The sequence below is a fragment of the Mesoplodon mirus genome (assembly GCF_964341445.2).
Source record: "Mesoplodon mirus genome assembly, chromosome: 2".
NCBI lineage: Eukaryota > Metazoa > Chordata > Mammalia > Artiodactyla > Ziphiidae > Mesoplodon > Mesoplodon mirus.
Window position 1 is genome coordinate 184,275,728 of NC_138977.1, and position 26,281 is coordinate 184,302,008.

Sequence of the window (26,281 nt, forward strand, 5' to 3'; positions counted from 1 at the left end):
AGTATCCTCAGCTGTAATGTATACAAGGAGGCCCAGTGCAGCGTTTAGGAGTATTGCATGAGTTCAGATTTTGTCCAACACTTAAGTCTGGGCAAGACATTATGCTTTGAATGCTGAACTAAACAGAGAAGAGAGGAATAAGCAGAGTGCCATAAAATACCTGCAGACAGAATTATTATGAAGGTGAAAGAAAAGGGGCTAAGGTACAGAATTAGGAGGAGCCGAAGTTAAAAGGGCTGCTCGGGGAAGGTTGGTTGGGACCATTCCAGTGAGGACCACTGTACTTTGACCTAAAACCCTTTAGAGGAAGGTTAGAATTCCCTGAGGTGGCTTGAACTCACTCTGTCCAAAGAGAATTTTTTAAGATATAAGGAATTGGCCTAGGTCAGGTTCACTGAGGGGGCTGGGCTTTCTTGAGCCTCTGCTGATACCTCTCAAGGGAGGCTTATGTGCGGGAAAGGGCAGCACACAGACATGGCGTTAGTTTACCCTGAGGGAAGCATTCTTATTCAACCCGGGGAATTGGATTTGGTCCAGGTGACACAATTTCTTGAACAAGTTCATGATTGACAGCGCTTACCACAGGGTGATGGCAGTGGCAAGCTAGACATCCATCATGAAGCCTGGAGCATGGGTGCCCTCCTCCCTGCAGCCAAGCAAGTTCACTAAGCTCCAGCAGTTGCTGAAGACGGGTACCTGGAAGAATATTTTAGAGCTCTGCATAATTTTATCAGATACCATGAACATTATGTGCCTGCCTCTGGTTAATGAGGTATTCCTGGGTAGAAGTCAGATTGGACATGTTTAATGAGTACTTCAAATTATTGCTGTTCTGTTGTTTGGCAAGCAAATCTCAATGAATTTGAGCATTGACTTTCCTGGAGCTCTTGAATATTTTCTAGTTAATGTTGCCATTAGGTAGGAATGAGATACAGCAGAATGTCACATGTCAGATGTAAATACAGCCTTAGGATGGTGGCTTGCTGGCCACACACCTTGGTGTGATTGTCAGGACCAAGGCCTGCTTCTCTCTGTTTCTGAATACAGAGTTAACCAGTGACAGACTTAGGTTACTCAGACCTATGGGTTAAGTATAAGGCGAATGTGCCTTTCTTAATTTATACTGAAGAAAACAACTATCCCAAAGACAAGATCCTTATTTTCATGCAGTAGAAACAAGGAGAATGAATTGGTGGAGTTGAATGGCATCAAGTGGTAACAGCGTGCTTCACGTGTGTCATGAACACCACATAGCTTCACTCTGGGTCCTGATGGAGCTCCATGGTCAGTGTCTTGCTATTTGGCTCCCCTTTTATAAAGATTGACTGACCATATTTTCTTTTCTTTTTTTTTAGCCTTCTGACTGGTTACAGTTTAATTTTTGGCTGAAACTCTAGACCAGCAGTTTTCAGTTTGCTTCTGGATCTCCTGGCAGGGAGAAGGAGAAGGTTAAAACTGGTTTCATAATAATATGAAGACATTATTTGCTTTTATTACTCTCATTCTCTCACAAGTGTACAGTGGAATTTCCAGAGACTGAGTGGCATGCAAGATGGCATCTTCTCTCTGACACTAATGGAATGTGTGCTGGTGGTCTTGTGTTTTAAAAATTTCTAATATGTGGTTGATGGAACCCACATAAACATAAGAATGAGGCTCTTTGGGGACCTCTGTTTTTTTAGCGTGTTAAGGGGTCCTGAGACCAACAAGTTTGAGAACCTCTGTTTTAGACATATTAAAAGAGACACAGTTACTCCAGAGTGTCCTTGTTTTATTTATTCAACAAGTGTTCATTGAACACCTCCTGTGTGCTAGGCACTGTGCAAGGCTGAACAGCAGCAGCTTCTTGGTGAACATATTGTTCCAGTAACATCTTTTTATAAACCTTGACAAGTGCCGGGAAAGAAACGATCAGGGTACAAGGACAATGAATAATAGGGGTGAAAAGCCCTTTTTGAGGAGAAACCTGAGGAAGGGCCAGTTGTGCTGGCTGGGGTGTGGGAGCATCCCCAGGAGGAGCAAGAGGTTGTGGAGTGCTCGGTGACCAATGCCGAGTTGCAGAGCAGAGAGGGAGGCTGGGCTTGGGGCGTTGGGGCCAGCAAAGGGGTTTCAAGCAGGTCTCTGAATATTCTTTTAGATTGTGGGTCAGGGAGGGCGTGTGCTTAAAGAGATAACTGATTTCATTTGTCACCTAACATATTTGGCTTTAGAGGAAGAGCCTTAACATTAAGTTTGGGGTCATCTTTCTTGTGTCCTGTGTTCCTTGTCAGTCGCATTCTCCCAGGCCAAAGGTTCACCTGCCAGGTGAGTAGCCTGGGCAGAAACTTTTCTCATCCCAGTGAGTGGACAGTGGTTGCCTCTGTTGGAACGGGGTTATTTCATCACAAATATACCTGCAGGTTTACTCTGTAGACCATCAGCAGTAGTAGTCCACCTGGAAGCCTTCTTCTCAGTGGAGACATTCCAAGAATGGTGTGTGTCACATTTCTGCATCTCTGACTTTATTTGCTCCTCATAGTAGCCCTGTGGATTATTGACCTGATTTTTAAATGATTAAATTCTTGCTCTAAGTGGTGTGCTCTTGGGAGGTGGTGTGCTTAGTGGAGTGACCCCGGAACACACACAGACTGAGGACTTTGGAGTCAAAAACCAGTGCTTTTGCTACCACCTCAGAATTTTCTCAAAGAGTGATTGGAAATAAAAATGCATTTCAGGACTTCCCTGGTGGCGCAGTAGTTAAGAATCCACCTGCCCATGCAGGGGACATGGGTTCGAGCCCTGGTCCGGGAAGATCCCATATGCCACGGAGCGACTAAGCCCGTGTGCCGCAACCGCTGAGCCTGTGTACCTAGAGCCTGTGCTCCGCAACAAGAGAAGCCACCGCAATTAGAAGCCCACGCACCGGAACGAAGAGTAGCCCCTGCTCGCCGCAAGTAGAGAAAGCCCGCACACAGCAACGAAGACCCAACGCAACCAAAAAATAAATAAATAAAATAAATAAATTTATTTTAAAAAATTTATTTAAAAAATTAAATATTTAAAGGAAGTCTGTAGTAGTAAAGGGTCCTTTTGAGTACTAAATAACTCAGAAACCCAGCCCTTTCACCATGGTATTTCTGGTGGTTTGGGGGCCTTTATATGGTTACACTTATAGTTTCTGAGAATGTGAAGCCATCTTTGCTCAGAAATCATTGTCTTCAGTGTAATTTATTGAAAACAAGTTATGTTTGCAGTATTCCCAACAGTAGCTTAAAGACCTGCTTTGTAAGATGAGCCATGAGAAAGTCCCTTCAGCTGTTGTCTTCCCTGTAGCAGTGCTATGACATAGGCCCCTCCTTATGCTGGGGACATATTATTATTCACATAATTCCAACTCTCTCTAAAAGGGCACCGAAGAAAAGAATTCAGTGTTAGTGCTACTCACTAGACAAAGCTGAGTCATTTATAATGGAAATCATTTTAGAATTCAGTGGTTTTTATTGTACACTCTCCTCTATGAATTCTGTACTGTACGTATTTTATATTGACTTTTTTAGCGGTCAGTTTCAATTATTTGCTACTGTGAAAGCTTGTTCTTGGCCCAGCCCTTCATCAGGAGTCAGCATGTGTGTATCAGAGCAGCCACAGAACTGGCCTCTCCTCTTTAATTGTAGATCATTTTGGAAGTTGAATACAACTGGGTGTTTATTTTTAGAAATCAGATTCTCTCTTAATGAAGCATTTCTTTTCACAGAGGAAATTCTGCACTAAGCAGAAGGTTTGCTGAAACGCAGTCTCAGTCTGTACATTGCAGTGTCTAAACACCAAGTGAGACTCTATTTGGCTTTATTATATGAAGCCAGGCCTGCTGAGCAGCAGTAAGGACCCAATCACTCTCTCTTGGTTTGGGGGCAGGAGCGCGGTAGCATTAGGTAACCTCCTGAGCAGAAAGTAAAGGTAAGGTGGTCTGGTAAGCAGAATTTCTAAAATGGCTCCCCAAAGATGTCCCACCCTGATGCCCAGAGCCTGTCACTATGATGAGACATTGCTGACGAGATCATTGTATTAATGGAATCACATGAGCTCTTAAAGGCAGAGAGCTTTCTCTGGCTGGCGGCAGAGATTGGAAGCAAGAGTGGGCTTGAAGATGGGGAGGGATGGATGGGGAATGCAGGCAGCCCCTGGCTCACAACCAGCAAATAAACAGGTCCTCAGTCCTAAACCTGCTAGGAACTGCCTTCTGCCAGCAACCTGAATGAACGTGGAAGTGCATTCTTCCCCAGAGCCTCCACAAAGAAGGGAGACCCTGAGCAGAGGGTCCTGTCACGCTGTCTGTCACATGATACATTTGTGGTTTTGAGCTACTAAGTTTGTGGTAATTTGTTAACATAGTAATAAAAATCTAATACAGGTGGCAAATGCCATCTTTGTAGAGGAGAAACCTCTCTCTTGATAGCTGTCAGAGCCCTTCACTTTCAAAATCTGTGTGCTGACAATGTAACATGCTTTCTTTTTTTTTAAGATTTTTTTTATGTGGACTATTTTTAAAGTCTTTATTGAATTTGTTACAATATTGCTTCTGTTTTATGTTTTGGGTTTTTTTTTTTTTGTTTGGTGGCGAGGCATGTGGAATCTTAGCTCCCTGACCAGGGATCGAACCCTCAACCCCTGCATTGGAGGAGAAGTCTTAACCACTGGACCACCAGGGAAGTCCCTAACATGCTTTCTTGATTTAGCCATCTTCTTTTTCTTTTACTTATTTTGATATTTTTGTTTGTTTGTTATGACCATGATCCTTTGTAAGAAATACTGTTTACATTGAAACTCAGTTCATTGACACACAACTGAAAGAAAAAATTCCCCCAAAGACTTAATCATCATGTCAGATGCACTTTGGCATCTGTTTTATTTCATTGTTAAAAATGTAGATCATCGGGCTTCCCTGGTGGCGCAGTGGTTGAGAGTCCGCCTGCCGATGCAGGGGACACGGGTTCGTGCCCCGATCCCGGAAGATCCCACATGCCGCGGAGCGGCTGGGCCCGCGAGCCATGGCCGCGGAGCCTGTGTGTCCGGAGCCTGTGCTCCGCAACGGGAGAGGCCACAGCAGTGAGAGGCCCGCGTACAGAAAAAAAAAAAAAAAAAAAAAAAAAAAAAAAATGTAGATCATGACCCATGAAATCAATTTCTTTACCAGTTTTTCCAGAATTGGAAAATCATTACAGTTGGTTGTACAGTTTTATTGTACTTCTTAGACTTCCAGTCGCATGTTACTTTAAAAATAAATTTGTATTTAGGAAATACCTGTTCATGGTTAAGTGGTATAAGGTTGGAAAGGGTCTTCATGAAAAGTCTGTGTCCCTCCTGCCCGGGGTCCCTGCTCTCCTTCCGTGTTTCACAGGAAACCACTGTTGGGAGCCACTGACAGATAGTCTGCACGTGCCAGCATGCATGGTGTGGCCCTCCTCTCTGCCTGCTCCCTCCATATACCCCTTACTGCACATAATGAGCTTTCCCTTCTTTTAATGATTGCCCACGTTCCTTTCTATCGTTGTACCAGTATTAACTCAATCAGATACGAGCCCACGGGCAATGAGGTTATGCCAACCCTTTGCTCCCACAAACAGTTTTGTACAAACCTCTTCCTGCATATGTGTGAGGATGAATTCCTAAAAGAAGAGTTGCTGGAACAAAGTGCACATGCATTTGTAATTCTCAGCAAAATTGCCATCTTAGGAGGGAGGTTTACCAGGTTGCTTTCCCACCAGCGATGTGTAAGCATGCTTGTTACCCCATACTTTTGCCAACATGGGTATTTGATATTTTTTAAACGCTTTGTTGTTGATGATGATGGTATTTCTCATTGGAGCTTTAATTTGTATTTCTTGTTGTGAGAGAGGTCAAGCATCTTCTGATGTTTTAAGAGCCATCTGTATTTCCTTTCCCATTTTTTGATTAAGCCATTGATTTGATAAATCTAATTTGAGGTCCGTTGTAAACACGAGCCCTCTTTGCATCTTGCCCTCCTTCTCTAGTCCTTCCTCAAGTTCCTTCTGGCTTAAAAGCAAACAAGCCCAACCAGCCCATTTCTTGTGGCCCCATACCTGTTGATGAAGATCAGATGGGCTGATTCACTTTTGTTAGGGAGCAAAATGTTTTAAGTGTAGCTTTGCTGGTAAATGAAAAAGGGCCCAGTGGGGTTTCGCAATAGAGGAGGAGGAGGAAGTGGCTGAGAGGGAGGTTGGAAAGTAATGTAGTGGAGGGAGCAAGGGAAGGAAGTGAAGCAAAAAGAAAGCGGGGAAGGGTAGGGTTACGGAAGGTACAGCTGGTGTCCTGCAGGGAGGAAGTCCCCTCCAGTGTCCAATTGGTAAGTTCCTGCCACAGACTGACTGAGAACTCTGCTTGGTGAGTCTGTTATGACAGGCCTCCCAATGGCAGTAAGTTCTCTTAAAAGGAAACAGAGGTGGGGGCATGCCAGCTTCTACCAGGGATACATGGAAAGTTTTCTATTCCTTATATGTTTTTGGCAATCTTGATAAAATCATTTAAAACAGTGGGTTGATAGGAAAGGCAACCATTAAGTGACTTGAGGACAGCAAAACAAACATGTCATTCCTAAGAAAGAAAAGCAACTGGGATTTAGGCCTAGACAGAATCCAGAGGTTTGTTTTGGCATAATTGATGACAACATCTTAAAAAGAGGGGATTTTTACGAAAATTTTTTTGTAGTGAGATTGCTTTACATTCTTTTTCATGACCGGAAAGTCTCTTGTTTGAGAACCAACAAAGAACTTCAGGAACAGAGGGCTTAAGTTTTCTCAACACATGTGAATTTTCTCGTTATGAACATTTACACCTTTTATCAATAACTGTGGAGTCCTGTGTGGTCTGATCCTCGTGGAGGGGAGAGGGTGTTCTCCGGCTTTGTGCGGGGGGGCACAGAGTCTCCTTTTCCCTTGAGCCAGCACAGCCTCCCGAATGTCACCCTGCCCCCTGCTCTCAGGAGGAGCTGGGGAGCTGTTGGTCTGAGCCTCTGAGAGGGGACTGCCAGCCCCTTGACTTGTCTTGACCTCCCTGGTTGGACCCTGGAACTGTGTTTGAAGCTCTTGGCTTCATTTTGTCGTCGCCATTGTTGATCAGGCCAGTCTTTTAAATCCTCCTTGGTAGGTTGACAGATTTTACTCGGCCTGATACCAGCAACAAGTTAAGCTCTTTAAAGTTGCTGTTGCTGTGCTTTGATGATCATTCTGTGCGAGGACTGGTCCTGAACTCTCAGCATGTGCTCCTCTTTAGCTGGTGACAGAAGGAACCTCTACGGGGACTGTGATGGCCCCATGAATCTTGCTCATTTTCTCGCTCTTAAGGAGAAGGAGCTGGGATAAGGCATTTGTTGGCTTGTATGTATGTAAAACAACAGTAAGTAGATTTTAAAATTTCCCTTGTAACCTCATGATCTAAGAAGAAGGGAGACTTTTTCTCTGTTATTGGGAGGCTTGTTGAGGCTTGGATATTACCTGCTGAAAGTGTCTCGTGATGTTCTTTGTAGGATCAGAGAGGATGAAGTGAGGGCAGGAGCACAGATAGAGGATGCCGGGGCTGTTCCTGTTTCCCAAACAGAGCAGGGGCTTGGGGCTGCCGCCATCCCGCAGGCCTGCGAGTCTGCTGCAAGTACAGACACGACTCCGTGTGAGTCCCCGTGACACACCTGAGACTGGAAACTCATGGGGAAGGGATCACAGATGTCAAGTGTGTGGATAGTCCGGCTGCTTCCTTGATGCAGGTCTTGTTCTGCTCCGAGGCTCTTCCCTCTGACCACTGAGCCTTGCCATCACGGATGTGTGATAATGTGATCGTTACCCCGGACTTCCCGTTTTCACATGCATTACTTGATGTTCAGAACAGGAGTGAGAGGCCATTTTTTCTTGGTTTCAGCTTCCCATCTGAGACCTGCCTCCTTTCAAAGACACTGATCCTGGGAGGGCCTCATTCTCCAGATAAGACCCCACTTTCCTTTCACAGGGTTTGCCTTCCCTTCAGAATACTGGATAGTATGCGTGGTTTCAAGAGGCTCCTGTCCTTAGAATGTAACAGGGAGGGAGATAACTAGGTATTGCCCCCGCCTTCTTGGTGAGCAGTGTACTTTTCCCTTCCTCACGTGGGGAGGGCGCTTCCTTCTGTACCTCAATCCAAGCGACTAAGCTTGACCCAGCAACCTAGAGGAAGGAGAGCTGACCTCTTAGCAGTGAGGGACAAGGACGTGAACCTACATGCCTGTCCTCCCTTCCTCCCAGGTCTACTTGGGGAGGCGTGGTGATGACGCTCACTTTTCTACACCATGACCAGCTTGTGGCCTTGCCTGTGGATGCTGAACAGAGCTGCTGGTCACCCTCACAAGTTAAAGAAGGGAGCAAGAAGTTCAAGAAGGCTCCCCATCTCAGAGTGGGGCTAAGGCTGAACATCAGAGACCAGGCTGACTGTAGGAGCTGGGGACATTAATGTGGCTCTCCTCAGCCTGCCTCCATGTAGCGACTAACAGTAAAGGCCCTGTGTGCTCACCTCAGGAGAATAGACAGAGGAGCCCGTGGTGGCTGCCCTGGAGGAGGGCACAGGAGAAAGCAGAGCAGGGTGGGTAGCTCGAGCAGTGGGGACGTAGCAGCATAATATTGAGACCGCCGCCCCCCCCCATTTGTTTTAGAAAGAATCATGACCAAGTAGTGCAAGGTTATTGTAGGAATGTCATTTTCGTGGCTCCAAATAAACTTTAGATTCTTAAGAACTTTGACCAGCAATGCTTTTATGGAGAATATACGCAACGTTCACGTGCACGTTCACTTAGAAAGTAAATGTGGCTTCTTTGGTGACTCAGAAGATGTGCTCATTGAGTAATGCTGCATAATTTTAGCATATACATGTGGCATGATACCATGGAACTTCTTGGAACAAGTTTCTTTAGGTTGAGCTGGGTTTACAATGATGTATCATCCCCATGCTGGGGAGCAAGAGTAGCCGTCCAGTGGACACCTCAGTCAGAGTGCCAGTTCTGTCTGGCTCTTCCTAGGCTGGTGTATTCGCTGCAGAGGCAAGGTGGGGAGAGCTGTCCTGGTGGCTTATGCAAGTCCGTGGTCCCACAGCTGGAGTGCCAGGATGAGAGTACATCCTGGGGGTGGCACTGAGCAAGAGTGGAGCCAGATGGGCTCTCCAGAATCAAGCAGGGCTGAGGGCCACTGCAGTGGGCCTGGGGAGGGTAGGGAGGAGATATGTCAGCTTGCTCTTGATAACAGACTCACAGTGCTGTCTTCCCGTAGCCCTTGAGTTGTCCCTCAGGATAACTGTCCTAAGTGGGGAAGAACACACAGGGTGTTGTGAGGGCCGTGGAATCTCAGGAGTCAGTCTTGATGAGGCCTGGCAAGGGCCCCGCAGAGGCCGGAGTGGGAGGCTGGGGGACCCTCCAGTAGTGGTCATGCATCCTCAGCCCAGCTGTGCTCCCTGATCCTATTTCTCTCCTTCACTTCTCTTCCCATCGTGGTACTTCCTCCCCCTCCCAGACTTTTCTCTAATTTTGGCTTGTTCATGACCCCTCCGAGCCCCTGCTCTATCTCATGACCTCTTGCTATACTTTCTTCCACATTTACATGTTCTTGATAATTTTCTCAATACACAGTCCCAAGATTAGGACTCGGGAGCATTCTGTGCTCAGCCCCCTCCTGGGCCCGGGGTTGAGCTCTGGGTTGGTGGCCCTGTGCTCAGGTAGTCTCCCCTTTGTATAAAGAGCGCTGGCAGGGTAGTGAGGGTTCGTGGACCAACTGCCCGTTGGTGAGGGAGGAGTGGCTCTCACATTCTGCCAGCCTCGACGAGGACAATCCCAGGTACCTGGTTAAAGAGTGCTGGGTGGGGGAAGCAAGGCTGGCAGGGAAGGTGCCTCATGTTTCTTTTGCATTTGCGTGTACCTTACGGTGCTTGGTTTCTTGCCTTATGTATGAACTAATTAAGTTTAGATGCTTAGAAGATAAATGACCACTGAATATACAGGAGGTTGATGGTGCTGTTCCAGAGTCTCAAATATTTCTTGGCTACACTTTTACCTTCATCTGAGAAAAGAAGAGTGCTGCTTGGTTTGTTCTTACCTTGGCTCGTAGGGACCTAATACGTGCTATTCACTGAGCAACGGGCAGCGGCAGACCCATTGCCATTCACGAGGAGGTGGTGTTTGCAGTCCCCTGGCTTTTCCTGAAAACTGACTGGAGGTGTGTTGTTTCAGGCTGGGGGCTCTTCAGTGGCATCTGCTCCAGTGTCTGCCTTCTCTCGCACTTCTGTCACGCCCTCCAGTCAGGACATCTGCAGGTAATGCTCCGCTTTACATGCTATGGTGGTTCATGTGCATCTCAGGAATGAGCGTTCATGTCTACCGGTTCTTGATGCCCCATGTGCCTCTGCTCTAAACGGTCAACCTGGTCTTACGTGCTGATTGCTCACCAGGTACCACGCAAGTCTCATTTCTTCACTTTGATGCCTGTCTTCTTTTAAAATTGTTTTTACTTTCTGTGCTTTTATTCCACTGTTCTCTGCATGCAGTTCCAGTGCAGTGTTTTCTGAGTGTTGTCACCACAGTCCCGTGCAGTCTGCTGTTGTCTTGAAAGCTCCTCCCTGCCAGAGTTCTCTGACACAAGGGCTCACTGTGACAGTTGTCTGTCAAGACACAGTGCAGGCATCAAAGAGAAATTCCCATGGCTCAGAGTGGGTCCAGGCCTTGAAGCCTGCTAAGAATACCAAAGCCAGAAGAACACTGAAGTTCTCAAAATCCCTGAATGATGTGGGTGAGAAGGCCCCGGAGGCTTTGGAAAGTTTTGACTACGCGGAGAGGACTTGCTCTGAAGGGAAACTGATACTCCCTCAAGACCTGTGTCTCAGTATTAACAGGCTCCACCAGAAAGAAGAAAGAACACTGAATCGCAAACCTCTTGGCAGTTCCAAACATTCTTGTGTTTCATCCCTTTCTGCCAATCGTTCAGCGGCCTCAGAGGCGGGAGCCGGGAAGGGGGGCACGCATGTCCTGCTTCTGGACGAGAAGGCAGATGGCGAGGCCGTGTCCAGAAGCCGGCGGCTGCTCCGGTGCCTGTTCTCGCTGTCACACGGCTTGAGCACCAGCAGCCTGCACTGGTTCCACGAACTGGAGAGCTGCACTGCCGGCCCGCACCCCGCCAAGTCCTCCAGCAGGCTGGCCGGGAGCGCGGGCTTCTGCTCCGACGAAACGGGAGATGATGACGTCTTTGAGGACAGCACATCCACAAAACCGAAGAGCAGGGTCCTGCGGGCGCCCCTCTGCTCGGTGGAAAAGGACAGTGACCTGGATGGTTCTTCCCCTCTCTCTGAAAAGGGCCCCCCCATCTCTCCCGTGTCCACATCAGGGGATGCCTGCAGGTTGGTTTGCCAAGAACCACCATTCTGGCCCTCTCTGCTCCCCACACCTCCATGGCTTCATCTTGCTTTAATATGTGAAGTTTCAGGAAAATGATAGGCAGTTGTACACAATTACGGATTAATAGTTTTCTCCAGAATAGATTATTGGTATCATTTGAAAAACCAATTTTTATGACATGGGTCCCAAGATAGTTTCATAGATGATAAAAGAGGAAGAAGCTACACATACTAAAGGCCAAGCTGACTCTTCTCAACTAAAAATAAGTAGCTTTTGCATAAGGAAAGGGGAAGAAAAAATAGTATCTCCAGTCTTCCAGCTTGATGGTCTAGATATTAAGCATTGGCTTCCCCTCTCGACCTCGTTTTTACTCCTCGCTCCACCTGCGACATGATGTGCATGGGGAAGGGCTGCTCTTCAGCAGCTCCTTCCTTCCTTTTAACTTGGATGCAGCCACCTCTGCTCAGGTCCTAACTCCACTTTTATCTTCCCGGGTGCAGCATCCTTGTCAGGCCTCCAAAAGCTTTCAGAATTCACTTTTGCCGCTACTCTTAGGCCTTCCCCATTCTAACCTTTCCCCAGTGGCCCCTCCTCAGGATCAGCTCTTATCATTTCTTTTAACAATTGGATCAGAAGCCCCTCTCACAGAAACAAGCAGCCAAGAGCCTGGCCTGGGCCAGAACCCAGTTCCTTTCAGGCCAGGTGTCCCTACCTGGTCTCCAGCTGCTGGAAAATACCTTTCTGTTTCTCAAAAGTCTGTTAAGTTCCTTGAGGTTAGTAGCTACGTCCTGTTGCATGCACCCTTAGAAATAATGAATGATTTAAATTTCTCACTTATTGCTATGAGTGGTCCTGAAAAAAGAAATGAAATTACAGCATCTTATAATGTTTTTTCAGGTCCAGGAGAAGCACTGTGGTTTCTCTGTTTACTCTCTGAGAGAGGACAGAAATATGTAGTTGTGGTGTGTGAAGGTGAGGTCAGTGATTATAGCTAGCAGGCAAAGTTTATCATCTTTTCAAGTCACTGGTATTTTTGAAAGGTAGAGTGCTGGTTTTGTTTTACACAAATTATTTTGACATCATGTAAGCTCTGGAAGATGTTTCCTTAAATTTATCTTTTTAGTGAAGTTCTTAAGTCTTACCCAAAATGACTGCTTTGTCATTTCTTATATCATTTTTTCCTCTCTGATGCCAAAAGCCACCCAGACTTTCCATGTTGGTGTGGTAAGCTAGAAATTTTTAGTTTGTAGTAATTGTTTTCATTTGTATTTGTATGTTTTCGTGCTTATAGTCATTTTGTGATGTTTGTTTCTGAACGTTTTCCTTGGGGGGACTGACCTTCCACTGAAGCGTCATCTTCCCTGTTGTGTGGCCCTCCTTGTAATGACTGGCTTTCCTTCTGCCGCAGGATCTGTCACTGTGAAGGGGATGACGAGAGCCCTCTGATCACACCCTGCCACTGCACAGGGAGCCTCCACTTTGTGCACCAGACCTGCCTGCAGCAGTGGATCAAAAGCTCCGACACACGCTGCTGTGAGCTGTGCAAGTACGAGTTCATCATGGAGACCAAGCTGAAGCCTCTGAGAAAAGTATGTGCGAGGCCACCCTCGGAAGCACTTTATCTTCACTGACATGAGCACCCAGAAGAGTTAGCACCTGGGACTGGGTGGAGCCACAGTTGGCTTGTGTTCACTCCTTTAAGAAGTGGGGACTGGTGTGTACATTCATGTTTTTGGTACTGATTTCCAAGTCCCTCCTCTCAGGAAGAAGCTCTTTCTGTCCATTCAGTCATATGATGTTTTCTTTTTCCTTAAAACTAAGTCTGCCTGCTTGTCTGTATCAGTCATTTGGCCCTTGACCACAGACTGTTTTGTGACATCTTAGTCAGCATTAAACTTTGTATGTATTAACTCTTCATGCTTTGCCTCTAATTAGGTCCATATAGTGGAGATTAGTATCTCTCCCCAGCACAAAGAACAGCATAGCATGGTAAATTTATTTCTATATACCTGTGACACGTGTTTGCTAGATGGGAAGTGGGGGTAGATGGGAAAAGAAAGGAACCACAGGCATTACATGCAACACAGCGCTCTTCAGGTCCCATGTCCTTGCTTCCTCTGAAAGGAGCCTCATCTGGTGCTCCCCTCCTGTGTAAACACTGGCCGTTCAATGTGTCTGTGTGCCCAGAGTATGGAGAGGTTTTGTTTGGAAGAATAAAAGGTTTGTTCTTATCTCAAAACTCATAAATTGCAAGGGGAATTACATAATCAGGTAACAGCACCAACATGCCAATTCAATGCTAACTTCTATGGTGATCGCTCGTATCAGATATTCAGAGAAGGAAGTATTCATTGTGGGTCGGAGCTCTGGTAGCATCGTAGAATGTTTGGTGTTGAAGCAGTTCTTGAAAGATCAATAGGATTTAGAGGGGAAGCGAAAGGACTCTAGAGAGATCAGATTGTCTCTGGAGAAAAGCATCCACCGCAAAGGTAGGGTGAGCATTTCAGGGGAGTGTGAAAGGCTTGAACTGAATGTGTCTTAGAAAATCAGGGGGTCATTTTAGGAGGGAAGCCAGATGAAGATACTGTGTCATGCCATAGCAGAAAGAAATCTGGATGTTAGGGAAGGCAGGTGCAAACTACTTAAAAAATGTTTTTTCCCATAAAAGCCTTATTGTTTTTTGGATACCTACTCTATGCTGATCCCTCAAGTGAGTCTTATGGCACTTTGACCAATATAGATAGTCCATGAAGGCTCTACTTTCAGTTTATCCTGCATAGAACCACCTGGAAAGGTTGTGAGTAGGGCTGGCAGAGGATATGCAGTGTTTACACTTGTTCTTTTTCTCTACCTCTATGTGTTTTCTTCTGATTCGGAAACCACTAAATGAAAAAGAAAATCTGGCTATTTGGAGTAAATTAATGAGCTCCTAGAGGAGATGGGACTGGCACAGACTGCTTGTACCAGGAACTCTTAGCATCGATTTCACAGTGTTGCTGCCAATGTAGCAGAGGACCAAAGAGTGAGCGCCCTCCACCATCACCTTCACGACATAGTGTGACCCATCTGCTAGTGTGTTGTGTCATCAACCTCCTTCTTCCCCTCACTCATGCCAGTCAGCAAGTCACGGAAACTTAAAGTGTGCCACCTGGGTCTTGGGCCAATGTGCTGTTTTCATCAGGACCAAAACCATAAAGTCTTGTATCAAAGCCACTGAATGCCTGCTTTGCCAGAATAAGCAGCCAGGGGATTGCTGGTGGTAGTTCATAGCTCATCTTGATCCCAGCTTCTCTTCATTGCCTAGAAAGTTGGATGTGGACAGAATACCAGTGCTTGGTACCTGGTTGATGCCACATGGTTTAAAGGGAGCGACTCTGAGTGTTTGGGGAAATTCATCTAGCTTGGGAAAGGGGGAGGGAGGAGGGAAGCCAGTCTTAACCATCAGCAAAGCTCTCACCCCATTGTAGCGCTTTATGCCCATGAGCCTCAGCCTCACGCTCTGCACGTTGTCTTTCCAGTGGGAGAAGCTGCAGATGACAGCCAGCGAGCGCAGGAAGATCATGTGCTCCGTGACGTTCCACATCATTGCCATTACCTGCGTGGTCTGGTCCTTGTACGTGCTCATCGACCGCACTGCTGAGGAGATCAAGCAGGGGCAGGCAACAGGTATGTGCTCAGAAGGAAAGGTGCACCCAGGAGATCCTGGATGGCACAGTGGGTCTTAGGATTGGGGTGTTATTCCAGGTTGATTTTCAAGTCAGACCTCAAATGTCTGGGCTTCTGGAAGGAGGCATCAATCATGAGGCACCACGCATCCTTTTTGGATGTTTCTTTTGCTGTGGTGGTAGTTTTTAAAACCCAGTCAGGAGAGATCAAATCATGGAGAGAGAGAATCTCCATGAATGCCCCCTGGAGAAGCAGGATAAAAGGGAGTGGACATGCTCTTCCACTCCTCCAGCGAAGCAAGATTCGATGAGTTAAGAGTCCATGGTTATGGGAAGTTCAGAAATTGTGTTTTAGTTACTTCACATCTTAAATAAGGTCGGCTGATAGGCTAACCAGGTTTTTTCCCTTCCAGGAATCCTAGAGTGGCCCTTTTGGACTAAATTGGTGGTTGTGGCCATTGGCTTTACTGGTGGACTTCTTTTTATGTACGTTCAGTGCAAAGTGTATGTACAATTATGGAAGAGACTCAAGGCTTATAACAGAGTAATCTATGTCCAAAACTGTCCAGAAACAAGCAAAAAGAATATTTTTGAAAAATCTGCACTAACAGAGCCCAACTTTGAAAATAAAGATGGACATGGAATCTGTCATTCCGACACAAACTCTTCTTGTTGCACAGAACCTGAAGACACTGGAGCAGAGATCGTTCACATCTGATGATGTGGAGGGTGTGTGGTTCTCCTGGACATCTGCGAACAGCTGAAGGAAATTGTTTACTGCCAATTGTGTACATTTTCTTATGTCCTTTAATAGCATAGACCGGGCAGGTGACTATTTTTAATGGCTTCTCTTTTTCTAAACCCTCCTTAGTGACTCTCCTGGAAAACCCTCACGTCAGCTGTGCACGGCTGGGTTCTGCTTCCGCCAGCGTGTCTACAGGAAGGGAAGTTGGAAGAGCCCGTAACACCGTGATGGGGTGCTGGCTGGGTTCTGGCCTGTAGTCTTGAGCAGAATGAGAGAATAAGATGCCAAACCTGAGGTTAGAGCAGGAGCTGGTAGCGCCTGGGCCCTGATGCGCCTCTTCCAGTTGGCAGGTCCCCCCACCGACCCTCTGGAGTGGAGTGTTGGGAACATCTAGCCATGAGGAGAGGCTTCCCCCTCACCAAGCAGAGCGCGGGGAGGCCACCACTGACAGTTCCCGAGCAGACGGGCCGTGGTGCTCTGTGCGTGGTGGTGAGTGATTCACTAAGCAAAGCAAAGCACTTTACAAAAAGAGAATCTGTATTTTGTAATATGTGTGTCCCGTGGGATTGACATTTAAAAGGACGTCTCATTTAGAAACCTTCCCTTCATGACCCTGATTATCTCTTTCACATTATAATAGATCTAAAACCCTTTTTGCCTTATATATGCTAAGAAACGTGACATCTACTCTGTGTCCATAAACAGGACTTGTGACTCTAAAGCAGGACAAACAGGCCTGAGGCTTTTTCATAACAACTTATGGGAATTAATGGATGCTAAATGGCAATTCGAGCGTAGTTCCTGTGGTTTTGAGCCTGTTTTATGACAAGTCTTCATGTCATAGGGCTGCCCTGAATGTTTCTTTTTTTTGGTCAGCCCGGAAGAAGGGTTCATGAGATCTAAATGAAAAGAAGTGAGTAATTAGAACAAAACTGAATATTTAAAAACTATTCCTTTAAAGACAAACCTCTCCAGTTTGTGCTGGCTTCACACTGAAGGAGTAGGCATTGCATCGCCCTGGTCTGGGGCGTGCACGCTGCAGGTGCTCCTGGGTGCCTGCCACTCAGCCAGCCCCTGCTCCTGGCGCATTCTGTGGATCACTGCCCAGGGCAGAGGCAGACAGGCTGGCTCTGGGGTGAGGGCCAGGAGTGAGCAGCAAACTGCCCTGGTCCACTGTGTCCCTGCTCCCAGCCACTCCCCTGCCCATTTGTCGCCTTAACTGGACTGAACAGAGAGGATCCTTTAGGGGCCCCTGGCCCTGCTATCAGTCCATTCTGTCATCAGGGATTATCTCCTGTACCATTTTTCATAAAACAAAACCAAAATTACTACCATCAAATGGCCTTTGTCCTTTTAAAAAGGTCTGCTTGAAATTCTGTTTCTGAAGACCAGTTTCATCATGCCAGGCAAATAAGAGTCAACTCCAGGAAAATAGGCCAGGGGAGTCTGCAGTGCAAGTTAGGTATGCCCAGATACTTACTCTCTAGGTAGCTCTGCAGATGAGCATCTGGGGTGAGGTGCCTGGGCGTCCTGCCCTCCATCCTCCGAGCCTTAGTTGCTTCATCCAGCTGTTAAGAGGAGGAAGCAAACAGAAGACGATTCCTTTCAGAGTAGAAGCCCCATGGTTTGTTTTGAAAGCCAGGAGGAGGCTGAAGGATCTTTAAGCTCTGGAGGAGGGCTTTGCCCTGCCATGGCTTCTCTGGTCTGGCAGCTGCTGTCCAGTTGTAGCCCATCCCTGGAAATAGGTCAGCCGGCCCTCTCTGTCTCCCAGGGCACGTCCAGCCCGTGCCTGTGCTCACTGTGCCCCAAAGTGCAATTACCTACACCCCTTCTCAGCCTGGGGACACCAAGCAGCTACAGACTGTCCACTCAGGAGAATCCCAGGTCAGCCCTGCCTGTGCCCCTTAGGAACTGCCTGGGCAAGGCCCCTTGTCCCTCTAATGGCGGATGAGTGGTCAAAGGAAGACTGGGATAGATTTTTAAGTGGGAATCTTTCCCTTTCCCCCGGGTGGAACCCCTTATGCTGGACTTGAAAAGCACTGAGACTTTGGGTAGAGAGGAGAGTGTGCTTAGGTGGGGATAGCCCCAGGGCAGCCCACCCAGTGTGCCTGGCACCCTCTGTGGCAGAGGTGCCTATATAACCATGACTGTTGTGTTGCTCCCATGCCCAACTAGACTGTCATGGGAAGCCCTGTCACTTCTTTTTAGCAAGGGCCTAAACACCATCTCGTCATCTCCAGCCAAGCTCCTAAAAGCCTCTGCCTGTGCAGTCAGCCCCACGTCCTTTTCTCTCCTGGGGTGGTACACAGCTACCCCGTTGCCTTTCTCTTTCCTCACAGGTTCTGTTGAGCACCTCTGCCCCCCTACTGAGTCCCAGGGCTAATCTCTTCCCTGAAGGGACTAACGGTGAGTGCGAAGCCTTGCCGAGGTTGGGCTTTGCTGCCACCTAGTGAGAGCTGTGGATCTGCCAGGCATTCCTTTAGTCTGTGTCAGCTTGCTCTCTAGGTTCTTTTGGGGGCTTAATTATTCCCCACTTCCTCATCATTTCGCACCTGGCTTTAGTGAGAGGATGACACTTGGCTGAACTATATAGAAATGTGGAATGAGCTTGCAAGTCTCAGGGCCAGGGGGGGCTGATATTTGTAGGCCAGGCGAGGGGGAGAGGGAAGCAGCCTCAGGGGTGTCGCCAGCCAGCCATCTTTGATTTGGCCTCTATTTCCCCTCAAATTATAGTTCAACTGAAGGGCTTTTGTGCTTGGGTTTATTTTAAGAATTTCCTGAAAATTGTGAAAGACCTCTTCCTACCACAGGCCCCTAATGTCACTTCCTTTTTTGCTTCCATCCACTCTTTTCAATCTTATGGGTCCAGTTTCAAAACCTGCGGGTGTGCCCTTCCTGGCTACAGACATACGGACCCCAGGCAGTTGGGCCTGTTCAAGAGCCTCAGCTAAGGCCTGCACGGTTCGAGCTGCCCCTGCTGCCTGGTGGTCGGCTGCAGAGCTGGAGGAGGACTGGGCACGGCAGGGTGTAAAGATCCACGACAGTGTGCATTTGGCCTAACGCAAATACACATTTGAGATACTTTCCCTCTTGGATCTGATTTGAAATATGCAGCTTCCATCTCTAGTCCAAGGAAAGACTGAAACATAGGGAAGTAAAAGCATTTGTCTTTGTTTTGGAAGTAATTGTGCAACTCATCACCTATTTAGATGCAGTGTTTGTAGGAGGTTGATTGTTAATAAAGACCAAATTTACACTGGCATGTGTGGTGTAGTTTCTAAAAGGCACTTCACATTTGAACTTTTTCTTAACTTAGAGAATTTCGAGTTATCTAAATGTCTAGTTTTGTATCCCTTTGTGTATGTTCACTGTTCTTCAGCATTACTGCTTGAAATTCTCTGTATTGCGGGGGGGTGGTTGTACTATACACGGGAGTATCTAATTGCAGCAATAAAGCTTTTCTTTAAAAAGGAGTTTTGCCATGAAAGTGTTTTCCTGCAAGGAGGCTGGGAACATTGGCAAGCACTCCAGTGGTCTGGTCTCCTTTCCAGGTTCCTCTGGCTTGCACGTCAGGAAAGTATATCATGCAGACTCGTGTGCAGATTTGGTCTGTCCCTGTAAGGGAGGAAGGATCCCTCAGTCACTGGCAGTGGGTTCTGGAGGATGTGTGGGTGTGGGAGTGAAAGCTGAAGTCGTTCTCATAGGTGTGCTTGTCTCAGACATCCAGGCTGAAACAACTTGGACTCACCACACTCAAGTTCTCTCAACTTGAGAGAAGCCAGACTCAAGTTCAGGGTGTGTATGGCAGCACGACCATTGGAATGGTACATTGCTTAACTAGCCTTATCTGCTGAAACATATACTGAAGCACAGCCCAGCTGAGTGAGGGAACGGGGCAGGGCCGATAGGGCTGCTGGCGATAGCTTAGCCTGGCTGCATCTCCTGGCTCCTGGCGGGGCTTCCCTGAGTAACGACAGTGCCATTGATCCTCCAGTCTCGGGACTGCAAACCACTCCTGGGTCTGGGAGTGCCGAGGGCGGGCACCTGGCTTCACCTTTGTACACCAGGTGAAAGGAGGGAGGCCAAGGTCACCCCAGCATACTGCCCTCGGTGAGCCGGGAGAGTCCGTCCACGAGTGCAGGGAGACTGGGGAGCTAATAAGCAGGAGGGTGCTTTGCCACGTGTCCTCCTTGCCTGACTTGGGAGAAGAGGTCCCCAGAACTGAGTGGAGCTGTTGAGGCTCCTAGAGGAAGAGGTGCATCTGCTCAGGTGTGGGCTTGCGGGAGGGACGGAGGCCAGCGTGCGCCCCAGCCCTCCCGCCAGAGCTCCCTTGAGCTCAAGCGTCAGTTGGAGGGAGAGGCAAGGAGCATGGAGCTGAAAGAGGAACGTTCTGTAAGAATGCGAAGTGGGGACTGCCCACGAGGAGCCTCTATGCTTTGGGGACCCGATGAATTTGCGTTTGGCTGAAGAGATGCCCAATAAGGCCTTGTTGCCGGCGGGCTTGACACAGTGCCACCCCCAGGTCTCTCTGCCCTTTGACACCATTTTGTGACACCAGCCACAAAATGACGGGTTGGGGCCGCTGATGGCACACCGCTAGGGGAAGTTTGAATCCTCTAGGTCGGGGGGTGGCCCACCACTGCTCGCAGACCAGCCTCCTGTTTCGTGAGTGTACTTGTAGACGTACAGCCTTGCCCCTTCATTGACACTGTATTCAGCTTATTTCCTGCTACAATGGCAGATCGTATGGCCTGCAAAGCCTACAATATTCACATGCCCCTTTACAGAAAAAGTTTGCCAACCCTTGGCCCGTGTGATCAGCGCCCCCTAGAGTTGTTGCTGCACAGCCCACGTGGTGTGAGGCGTAGACAACCCTCTCTAGGGCCTGTCTTTTCTCCCAGCCTCAGAAGTGCAGCAGTGACCAGGAGTCCCGCTGCACGTGTGTTGCTGGGTCAGGAAAGAGCTGAGAAGGGTAATTCAGGGGGGAGAGAGGGAGAGGGATGAGCCTGCTGTCCTGAGCTGAGAGTTCCTCTGGGCTGGCAGGCCCAGCCCCTCGGCCGTCAGAGAAGCCGCGTCGGCCCTGCCTCGCCAGGCTGCCTCCCTCGGAGCTGAAGTGAGAGGAGCGGAGTCCAGGCTCTGCGGGCACGATCTCAGCGTCCCCTCCACATTTAGCTAGGCGTCTGGAGGTCCAGGGAGCCAAGCTGGGCTCCACTTTGGTCCCCTTGTCCAGCTTCCACCCTTTCACTGGAGACACACAGTGCCAGGCACTCGGCAGAGGGGAGCTGGCCCAGCTGTGCTTCCTGGCACCGCTGTGGCACAGTCTGCAGGGGGACTAGGGGGAGATGGGAAAAGGCAACACAGGTTGTTGCGAGAAAGAGTAGTCTTGTTATCCTTATTCTCCTGCTTTTCTGTCGTTAAAATGCCCTATTATGAAGCAGTGATGAGAGTAGCTGGTAGCACTTGGCGGGGGTGCTTTTTATGGATTGGTTGGTTCATACCAACAAAAACTTGGTAACACAAATGTCCCTCCAGATTTTTCTTGCAGAACTTTTCTGTCCCATAAAATCCAGTCACCTTGGAACCCTGGTCCCGGGGCTCTTTCCTCAGCCATAGGAGGTGTGTGGTTCCCTGAGGATTGTATAAGTGCCTGTGTCACACTCCTGGGGGGATGCCCATAGCTTTTATCCGATTTTCAAAGTGGTCTGTGCTTCCCCTCCACAGGAACGTCCCTCACCCAACACTAAGAACAGGTACTCCAGTCTGACCCCCATGTATAGCGGGGAAACTGAGGCCCAGGGAGGGCATTGCTCTGAGTCATGGAGACCCCTCTGACTCAGGGCTCTCCTCTCACCCCACCCTCCAGATCTCAGCCAGTTTCTGGGGTGTCTGGGAACAAATGCAGCCAATTTCCAATTCCCCCACCCCATCTGATTTCACCCTGTGGAGGCCCAGGCCCAAGAGACAGTTGGGCTCTCTGGGCTCATCCCACCATTTATGATGGAGGAAGCGAGGGTGGACATGGAGCTCCTGGGAGCAGGGCGGCCCGCTGGGTTGAATTAGCAGCTGCCTGACCGACTTCTGCCTGTTGGAGTCCTGCCCCCCAGAGGCCTGCTGGCAAAGGCTTCACTGCTTCAGAAGCACTTGTAAATTCTTAAAATGTTGGAGATGAAAGGTACTCTGTTGCGAGATCACCCAGAGGCATCTCAGCAGATGATGTGGAAGGCCCTGGAAGGCCCAACTCCCCTCCAGCTGGCGGCCTCTCAAGGGTTCCTTCTCTTTGCTGAGCTTCAGTTTCCTCGTCTGTGGACTGGGGCTGACACTCCCCACCAAGCCCCTTCAAGGGGAGCTTTAGAGGTCAAGGCAGTGCTGAGGAGTCCCCACATTTCCCTTTTTGAAGGGTCCACCCAGGAATGTAAATTGGTGCAGCCATTAAGGAAAACAGTATGGAATTTCCTCAAAAAACTAGAAACAGAGTTGCCATATGATCCAGCAATCCCACTCCTGAACATATACCCAGACAAAACTCTAATGTGTGGCTTCCCTGGTGGTGCAGCGGATAAGAATCCGCCTGCCAATGCAGGGGACACAGGTTTAAGCCCTGATCCAGGAAGATCCCACGTGCCGTGGAGCAACTAAGCCTGTGCGCCACAACTACTGAGCCTGCGCTCTAGAGCCCGCGAGCCACAACTGCTGAAGCCCGCGTGCCTAGAGCCCGTGCTCCGCAACAAGAGAAGCCACCGCAATGATATGCCCGTGCACCGCAACAAAGAATAGCCCCCGCTCGCTGCAACTAGAGAAAGCCCGTGCACAGCAACGAAGACCCAATGCAGCCAAAAATAAATAAATTAAAAACAAAAAAATGCCCTCTAATGTGAAAAGATACATACATGCATCCCTATGTTCACAGCATAAATGTGGTGTGTGTGTGTGTGTGTATATAATGCAATATTACTCAGCCATAAAAAAGAATGAAATCTTGCCATTTGCAGCAACATGGGTGGACTTGGAGATTATCACACTAAGTGAAGTAAGTCGGAAAGAGAAAGACAAATACCATATGATATCACTTTTATGTGGAATCTAAAAAATGACACAAACTTATCTATGAAACAGAAACAGACTCAGAGACGAGGAGAATGGACTTGTGGTTGCCAAGGGTGGGGGGCAGGGGAGGGATGGATTGCGAGTTTGGGATTAGCAGATGCAAACCATTATATATGGAATGGATAAACAGCAAGGTCCTACTGTACAGCACAGGGAGCTATACTCAATATCCTATAATAAACCATAATGGAAAAGAGTGTGTGTGTGTGTGTGTGTGTGTGTATATGTATATATATATATGTATATATATATATATAACTGAATCATTTTGCTATACAAATTCACAGAACATTGTAAATAAACTCTACTTCAATAAACTTAAAAAAAAAGTCCACCCAATGTTCCTTCCCCCAGGCTGTGCCAGTGCACATGGAGGTAAGAGGGTACTTCGGGCCCAGGGACCCTAAGGACACGCTCACTGCTCCTCACTACTTGGGGTGTCAGGCTGGTGGGGGGAGGATGACCCCTGGGCTAAAATAGAGCTGACCAGATGGCCAAGGGTGGCTAGCCTAGCACATCAGGTGTACACTTTCCTGAAACCCTGTGGATCCCACTGACCCAATTCTGAAGCCAAGGGCTGGGGGCTGGGGCTGGGTATGTGTGTAGGAGGAGACAGTGGATTGTCATCCCCAGGCTCAGGGCTGGCTCTGCTTCTTGGGCCTGAGGAAGGAAAATGCATTTTTTAAAAAGTCATGATGCTTCCTCTGCCATAGGAGAAAACAGCCCCCAGCTCCCAAGACGATGCCTGGAATCTGTAGGGTAGGTGCCCAGCCGGGAGGAAAATACAGGAGCAGCAGGGTGGTGACTTATGCCAGCCCTAGGCCACCATTAGGGCACAGAAATAAATACGGCGGGTCCCCTATCCTCCAGGGGCTCTAGTTCCAAGGGTGAGACCACGTGGGAGGACGGAAGAGGTTTGAACAAAGCCCTGGGGGAGAGACGAGCTCTGTCTGGGCAACTAGGGTGTCTCCCCAGAGGCGATGAGATCTGGGACGTGTTCTGAAGGAAGAGTAGGAGTTTCTGGGCAAAGAAGAGAGAAAAGCACCTTTTCTCCAGACTGAGGGTTGGGGGGAGGCTTTTGCCTAGACGGGATCACAATGATTATGGCTTTTTGGGGTTGGGGAGGCGATTAAGCTGTTTGGGGTGATTGGAGCGTAGCATGTTTTTAATGAACTTTATTTTTATGAAAACCAATTCTTAATGCATTCAACAAGAATTTATTTGGGCACCTACTGTATGCAAGAAATTGAACTAAGCATAAATAGAGCAGAAAATAATCATCCCATGTCCCCAACAAGAGCAAACATCCATCAGTTATGCTACTCTGTGGGGCTTTGCTGCTGCAGAAGCGCTGAGCTGGGTGGTGGGCAGGAAGCTACACAGTCCTGCCCTGTGTAGGAAAGGTCCCTGCAATGTTTACACACTTTGATCAAAGTATGGGATTCACTAGAGACTGAGGAACAAACAGGAAAATGCACCAAGGCTTAGCTATATCATGGTCTAACCTGGGGAGCCAGGAGCCTGGGGCCTGCAGGCCCCAGGAATCCGAAGGCCCGCCCTGCAGCCGCCCTGGGAGCCTGCCCTCCTGGGCAGGCTGGAGTCTGGGTGCCGAGCCCAGCCTGGAGCAGCTGGCCGTCCCGGAGTGAGATGGGCTCAGGCGGCCACTCAGATGGCCACGCTGTTGGGAATCCTGTCTGGGGACAAGTAGTAATACTGCAGCTTCTTGTTCTTATTGCGCTCGGCGATCACGCTGACAATGCTGTCAAGGTTCTTACGGAATCGGGCCATGGCCTCCTTTACAGGCATCTCAATAAAATGCTCCTCCGGGTACATGCCCAGGAACAGCTGAGGACCCAGACATGACAGAGACTCGTTAATCTGTGATGAGGCAATGTAAACTGACAGGCCTTGTCCCACCCCCAGAGACCATCCTTTGGGAGGCAAGGCGTGTGCTCATCCCCCCATCTCCACTCCTGCCACCTGCTGAGAGTGCCCCGAGAATGCTCCTGGGCTGGGACCTTACAGATCAGTGCCCTGCCGCAGGGTGGCTATAAGGACGTGTAAAGGTGCAGGCGGACGTGGAGGTGGGGGGTAGTCCTGGCTGTGGTGGGCATGTGGCCTGGCCCCAAGCAGCACTCCTGCCTTCCCGCCTGAACTCGGGGCAGCAAGGCCACAGAGGCCAGCGCAGGCCTTCTCTCCAGCCCAGGACGGCCACAGCCAGGCTCTGTTGGGGGTGGTATGCCCATTTGCACACCCACACAGATGCCTGCAAATTAAAACTAAGCGTACCTTTTAGAAACAAACTATGGAATTGTTAAAATTGGAAAGTTTCATACCCAGGGCTGGTAAATGTGGGAGCAATATCCCGTGCTATTGATGGGGTTTTAGATTTAGTTTGTGGAGGGCAATGCAGTCTCAACATTCTTTGACCAAGAAACTCCTCTACAAGGACGTACTGGTTCTACGGACACACGTGCCAAGACCCATACATGCAGATGTTAGTGAGGGACCACGACATTAGCAAAGGTCCCAAAGCAACTCAGATGCCAACGAATGCCTGCGGGTCTGGGGCTGGTTCAACTGGCCCATCATTCTGAGCAGCCATGCACCGACACCTTGGGGCTGTGTCTACCGAGAGCCGGCTTTGGGATTAGCTTCAGTAAGTTGTATGTGTGTGGGAATGTCTCAGAAGATACCCAGGAAACTCTCAGCCCCACCGCTGGGGTGCCGGGGAGAAACCCACATGACAGAGCTTTGTCAATGGCGGGGGTGGGGGGTGCCCTTGTGGGGGGTGTCCCAGTGTCCCCCGGCTCTCCTGCCCCGCCCACCCTGAGCTCCAGCCAGGCTTGGGCCTGAGGGCTTCTTGGGCCCCTCCAGCCTTGCAAGTCAGGATTCCTGGCCAGCAGGGGTCCAGCCTGAGCCCTAAATCACAAAACCCTGGGGCTGAGGAGTGGGTTAAACCTTCTGACTCCCGGAAGGGGTGAGAAGGCCTCCGGTCTCACCTCATTGTCCTGGAACTGGCTCAGCGCCCACACTGCACCCAGATGCCAGCAGGAGCGGCCACGGTCGGGCAGCATGTTCACGATCTGCTCGATGGTGACCACACCCTTGACCGTCGGCGGCGGGGCTCGCATGGTTGGGGGGGCATTGGGGATCCAAGAGAACCAGTCGTACTGCGGGGACGGCCACCGACTCATGTGGGCACCTCTGCGGCGCAGCCTCCGCCCACCTTCATCTCCTGCACCTCCTCCCGAGTCCCCTCCTCCCGCTCCAGCAAGGCCAGGGCAGGCCCCTCCCTCGGGCTGGCTCCCAGTGCTTAGCACGGAACCAAACCGCACCAGGAACACTGGATTCCTGGCCCCGGGGCTGCCTGGG

The 26,281-nt window shown here is 49.0% G+C and overlaps 2 protein-coding genes across 8 annotated transcripts in view; one reads left to right on the top strand and one right to left on the bottom strand.

Annotated features, from left to right (window-relative positions):
* The window catches only part of MARCHF8 (membrane associated ring-CH-type finger 8), a 110,878-nt gene extending 91,603 nt beyond the window's left edge, over positions 1–19,275 (top strand). For 5 of the 7 annotated variants that reach the window (XM_082601256.1, XM_082601255.1, XM_082601258.1 and 2 more), the window contains 5 exons: positions 10,235–10,317; positions 10,549–11,394; positions 12,801–12,981; positions 14,911–15,058; positions 15,471–16,058. In XM_082601256.1, the coding sequence (XP_082457382.1) occupies positions 10,235–10,317; positions 10,549–11,394; positions 12,801–12,981; positions 14,911–15,058; positions 15,471–15,775 (1,563 nt within the window). In that variant the 3' untranslated portion in view covers positions 15,776–16,058. Of the gene's footprint in view, positions 1–10,234; positions 10,318–10,548; positions 11,395–12,800; positions 12,982–14,910; positions 15,059–15,470 lie in introns of all 7 variants that reach the window. The other 2 variants (XM_082601259.1, XM_082601260.1) reach the window with 2 other exon arrangements.
* A 4,836-nt stretch (positions 19,276–24,111) lies between these two features.
* ALOX5 (arachidonate 5-lipoxygenase) overlaps positions 24,112–26,281 on the bottom strand; it is a 57,738-nt gene continuing 55,568 nt past the window's right edge. The window contains exons 13-14 of the mRNA XM_082635562.1: positions 25,909–26,079; positions 24,112–24,751 (exon numbers count right to left, since the gene is read on the bottom strand). Of these exons, the coding sequence (XP_082491688.1) occupies positions 24,572–24,751; positions 25,909–26,079 (351 nt within the window). The 3' untranslated portion in view covers positions 24,112–24,571. The remainder of the gene's footprint in view (positions 24,752–25,908; positions 26,080–26,281) is intronic.